This window comes from Vombatus ursinus, unplaced genomic scaffold (assembly GCF_900497805.2).
Source record: "Vombatus ursinus unplaced genomic scaffold, bare-nosed wombat genome assembly UNPS02014768.1, whole genome shotgun sequence".
Classification (NCBI taxonomy): domain Eukaryota; kingdom Metazoa; phylum Chordata; class Mammalia; order Diprotodontia; family Vombatidae; genus Vombatus; species Vombatus ursinus.
This window is the reverse complement of record NW_020954546.1, coordinates 25,819,926-25,825,528: the sequence shown is the minus strand read 5'-3', so window position 1 is coordinate 25,825,528 and position 5,603 is coordinate 25,819,926. Positions and strand designations below refer to the sequence as shown.

The 5,603-nt window shown below is 54.0% G+C and overlaps 1 protein-coding gene across 1 annotated transcript; it reads right to left on the bottom strand.

Moving 5' to 3' along the window:
• Positions 1 to 359: 359 nt before the first annotated feature.
• On the bottom strand, positions 360 to 5,506 carry LOC114042928. Its single transcript, XM_027861708.1, is given in 4 exon segments — positions 360 to 770; positions 1,302 to 2,734; positions 2,737 to 3,955; positions 4,187 to 5,506. Coding segments are annotated over 4 exon segments (4,383 nt in total).
• Positions 5,507 to 5,603: the final 97 nt, after the last annotated feature.

Sequence of the window (5,603 nt, the reverse complement as noted above, 5' to 3'; positions counted from 1 at the left end):
ACAACCCCATTCTGCACAATGAAAGTGATTACTACCCTGACAGGAAGGATTCCCCGTGGCCGGACAAACATAGAATTCAATACTTCTGATTCTCACTTCCCCTGCCCCGGGTGTGGTTGGAGTGGTGGGAATAATGGGGCAGTATCCCCTTCCTCCAGCGATAGGGTCCCGTATAGCCCGGTTTTGATTCCATCCTGGTCCCAAGAGGGCACAGAGGTCAAACCTGAAAGTGGGGGCTCCGTAACTGGTGAGAGCTTGGACGGTGGTCCCATCGTTAGTTCGGGAGGGAATCCACCTGGATGGGGTAGGGCTATAAGGGTCACCCAAAGTCATCCCACAAGCAAAAAGAAAGAGAAGAGTCAAGTTCTGGAGAGTCGAAGCTTTAGGTTGGACACTGCTTCTGCTGTCCAGGCGGTGGAGTTGGGCTCTGGGGCCTTCTTGATGTGTGACTGATGTATCCATGCCTTGCGGCCGGCAACCTTGACGGCAGAAGGGTTGCAGAGGATAATTTGATACGGGCCCGTCCACCGTGGTTCCAGGGCTGGTCCAGCTGGAAGCTTGCGAGTGAGGACCCAGTCTCCCGGTGACAGGGCGTCCGATGAAGTTGCAGGGTCTGGTTCTTTCCCTGCAGCTTTCAGGACTGAGCGCACAGCGTTCTGGACCTCACGCAAAGCCTGGAAGGACTTAAGAAGAGTCGGATTAGTGAAATCTGGGGCTGGAATAGCTGCAGATACTCTTGGAATAATAGGAGGAGGGGCTCCATAGAGGATCTCGTATGGAGATAAAGAGAGGGTTGAGGAATTGGGAGTACACCGGGCCTGGAGGAGGGCGAAGGGAAGGAGACTGACCCAGCTATCGCCAGTTTCTATTTTAAGTTTAGCAATGTGCTCCTTTAGAGTTCTATTCATCTTCTCTACCTGCCCTGAGCTTTGAGGCCTATATGCACAGTGCAATTTCCATTTCAATCCCAGCATCTTTGATAGGCTTTGAATTGTTGCGGATACAAATGCTGGGCCGTTGTCAGAGCCTATCGAGGCCGGCAGGCCAAATCTAGGAATAAGTTCAAAGAACAGCTTTTTGGCCACTACAGTTGCAGTTTCAGTTTTGACTGGAAATGCTTCCGGCCATCCAGAAAATGTGTCCACGAATACAAGGAGAAAATGGTACCCTCCCAACCCAGTTCCCATGTCAGTAAAGTCTACTTCCCAATGGTCGCCAGGAAATGTCTCTCGTGGTCTATCAGTCGGTATCCTTGATTGTGATCGTGGGTTGACTTTGGCACATGCAAGGCATCTTCTTGCGGCTTCCTTGGCCGCCTGCTTCATCCCAGGGCTGTAGAAGTGTCGGCTTACCAGGTCGTAAAGCCGGGTTCCGCCTAAGTGGGTAAGGCTATGAAGAGTCATCAACAGGGGTAGCAACAGTGCCTTGGGCAGAATTAGCAAGCCATTTGGGTGTCTTCTCCATCCCCCCTTTTCAGGGGTGCCATCTGGATCACTGGATTGATAAGATGGTTGGACAGGCAGCATCCCCTCAGGTTCCACGACCATAGCGGGTATCAAGGGCTTGCAGGCAGCCGCTCGGGCAGCCCTATCCGCTGCCGCGTTCCCTAGAGACGGGGGGTCAGTTCCACGGGTGTGAGCAGGAACATGAATTACCGCCACCTCCTTGGGAAGCCAGACAGCATCCAGCAGCTCCTGGATCTGACTCTTGTTCCTAATCTCCTTACCCGCCGAGGTTAACAGTCCCCGTTGTAGATATACATATCCATGGACATGAACAGTGGCAAAGGCATAGTGGCTATCAGTGTAGATGTTTACTCACCTGCCTGCAGAGAGTCTAAGGGCTTGAGTTAAGGCAATGAGTTCAGCACGTTGAGCAGATGTGTCGGGGGGTAGAGCGGTCTCCCAGAGGGTCTCAACCGGAGTGACCACGGCTGCACCCGCCCTACGGATCCCCTCCTGAACAAAACTGCTGCCGTCCTTGAAAAGCACTAGGTCTGGGTTTGTTAAAGGAACATCAGTAAGTCCAGGGCAGGACGTGTGGATGGAGTCCAGTGTGTCCAGGCAATCATGTATAGGGGAGGAAGGAGGGGAGTCAGGGAGCAGGGTGGCCGGGTTGAGTGTGACCGGAGGAGCAAAGGTGATGCGCGCGGGATCGAGGAGTAGGGATTGGTAATGAGTCAGGCGTGAATTTGAGATCCATCTTGTCGGCGGAGAATGTAAAAGCTGTTCCAGATGATGCGATGCTGAAATCTCAAGAGGCTGCCCGAAGGTGAGCTTAGCGGCTTCCCTAACCAAGACGGCAACGGCCGCCACAGTTCGCAGGCAAGAGGGCCACCCGGAAGCCACAGGGTCCAGCTGCTTGGAGAGATAGGCAACAGGACGATTCCAGGGCCCCAGGGGCTGGGTCAGAACCCCTTTGGCCACAGCTCGAGACTCAGACACATAGAGGCGGAAGGGCTTGGACAGGTCTGGCAGGGAGAGGGCAGGCATGCTGGACAGCGCCTTTCGAAGCTTGTCGAATGCTTCCTGCTGCCGTGGTCCCCAAACAAATTGGGTGGGTTCACCAGTAAGGGCCTCATATAGGGGTTTGGCAACCTCGGCAAACCCCAAGATCCAGAGGCGACAGTATCCAGCCATCCCCAGGAATTCCCGGAGCCCGCGGCGGTCCCTCGGGGCGGTCATGCCCAAAATGGTAGCTACACGCCCCCGAGACAGTAACCTTTGGCCGGAACAAGGTTGAAACCCAAGTAAACAACGGATTGAGAGCACAGTTGTGCTTTCTTTCCAGAGGTACGATAGCCGGAAGCCTCAAGCAACTGGAGAAGGTGGAGAGTTGCATCTTTGCATATTGCCTCAGAGGAGGTAGCCAACAACAGGTCATCAACATACTGGAGGAGAGTGACCTCCGGATACGAGACCCGGAAGGCAGCCAAGTCGGAGGCCAGAGCTGAGCCAAAAAGTGTAGGGGAGTTCTTAAAACCTTGGGGAAGCCGGGTCCAGGTGAGCTGAGAGGATGTCCCAGTGTTAGGATCTGTCCAAGTAAAAGCGAATATAGGTTGGCTTACTGGTGCCAAGGGAATGGAAAAGAAAGCATCCTTCAGGTCCAAAACAGTATACGAAGTCCGAGCAGGGTCCAGGGAAGACAGCAACGTATACGGGTTTGGTACAGTATGATGTAAAGTTTCCACCCGGGCGTTGACTTCTCGTAGATCCTGGACGGGACGGAAGTCTCCAGACCCGGGCTTGCGAACTGGAAGTAGGGGGGTGTTCCACGAGCTCTGGCAGGGTCGTAGAATGCCTGCCGCCAAGAGTCGATCGATATGAGGCTTGATGCCCAAAAGGGCAGCTCGAGTCAACGGGTATTGTTGGACACGCGCAGGGGTTGCTGTGGACGAGAGCTGGACCACCACTGGGGGCTGGTGTCCTGCTAGGCCAAACGGGTTAGTCTCAGCCCAGACTCCAGGAACCAAGCCTTTGAAATGGTTCAACAGAGTTAGGGAAGTAGGGGTGGAGGTGGTCGAGGGGCGGTCTGGGGAAAACGTTAGGGGGAGGAGGCGAGACTCCTCCGACAACGGGCAGGTGAGAACAAGTTGTGGCAGGTTGAACCTGAGAGTGGGGTTAGGTCCCTTAAAGGATATGACAGCCTGAAGCTTGTGCAGAAGATCTCAGCCAAGCAAGGGGTAAGGGCAATCAGGCATCACTAGAAATGAATGGGAAACTAGGCCCTTCCCTAACTGGACTTCCCGAGAAGTGGTGAGGGGTACAGACTGTTTTCGTCCAGTAGCTCCCTGGACTTGCACAGTGGATGATGAGAGGGAGCCCAGTGGGGATTTCAGGACCGATGCCGCAGCTCCAGAGTCTACTAGGAATGAGACAGGTTGACCCCCAACACTGAGAGTAACCCTCGGCTCCAGGGGGTCAAGAGTCACAACGGACTTTGAGCCGGGGCACCCCTAGTCTGTATTCAAAGTCAATAAAGGCTCTGCCTTCTCTTTCAGCCCGTGATTAGGGCACTCAGATTTCCAATGGCCCGTGGCTTTGCAGTAAGCACACTGGTCCCGAGCTAAAGGAGGCCTTCCCAAGCCTTTACCCTTATAGGGGCGCCCAGCGTTTGGCCCCTCCCGCCTTCCTTTCCACCCTTGCTTCTGAGCCTCCCCTGGAACCTGTGCTAAAGCTGCCACTACCGCCCTTGCGACCGTGCGAGTTTGCTTGTCTTGAGCCTCTTCACGATAGTCAAACACCCGCTTGGCCACTTCCATGAGTTCAGTCAGATTTTTACCCTCAAAACCTTCAAGTTTCTGTAGCTTCCGACGGATGTCCAGAGCCGAATTGGCTACGAAATCAATTACGATGGCTCTCCGGTTATTGGGATCCTCTGGGTCAATAGCGGTGTAGGTTCGATATGCCTCGTAGAGGCGCTCCAAGTATGCAGCTGGGGACTCGTTCTTGCCCTGTCTAACCTCACTGACTTTGGACATATTGGTTGGTTTCCGTGCTGCTGCCCGTAACCCTCCCAGCAACAACTGGCGATACCTGTCCAGTGCTTCCCTACCGCGATCAGTGTTGGGGTCCCAGTCGGGCCGGTTCTCAGGGAAGATGTGGTTGCGGCGCCCCGGGTCAGTAGAGGGATGTCCATCTGGGTCCAGAACTCCCTTCCTGGCTTCTAAAAGAATCCTGTCACGCTCCTCGGTTGTGAAAAGAACCCGGAGGAGTTGTTGGCAGTCATCCCAAGTGGGCTGATGAGTATAAAAGACAGTCTCTAGGAGGGAGATTAGGCTCTGGGGCTTATCAGAGAAGGATGGGTTTTGCTGTTTCCAATTGTACAAATCACTGGTGGAGAAGGGAACATATACCATGAACGGTCTCCCTGATTCTCTGGGAGGGGAAGGAACTTGCCTCAGGGGAAACGCTGACACAGTGGAATCTGGGGTCAAACTAGAATTAGAAGGGCCATAAGGAGCACCTGCTCGAGTATGGGGTGGACTTATCAGAGGAGGGGCTGAGGGGCTCAGAGACCCTGAGGTTGGGTACGGGGGTGGATCTGAAACCTGGGACTGGGAGTACTCGGCTGGATCTAGGGGGTCAGAATCAGGGGGTGGTAAGACAGGAGAAAGCTGTGTGACGACCTTAGGACTTTCGGGAGGCTTGCGACTAAAGGTCGTCTTTGATTCCATTCCTGGTCTTAGTTTTGAAAGAGCCTGGACCTGTAGTGGTCCCGAAGGGGGTTTGAAATCAATCCAGGCGGTGATATAGGGGACCTGATCGGGGTGGCCAGGTATACCATAGACAATTCCCCTTACCCGGCCGGCCACCGAGACGTCAAACGTACCCTCCGGGGGCCAGCCTACCTCGAAGGTGGGCCATTCCTGTTGGCAAAAGAGAGCTAATTTCTTTTTAGTAACCTGAAACCCATAACCTTCTGCTATTCGCCTATATTGTTTGAAGTTCCGTAAGACAATAAAGAGAGGGGAGCCTAGCTTAGGGCTCGAGGGTCCCTGTCCCATGGTGGATTAAGGACTGAGAAAGAAAAGAGTAACAAATAGACGTGCTCACGTAAGCAAGGACCAAACACGGACACAGGGAAGACACAGTCAAGACAGG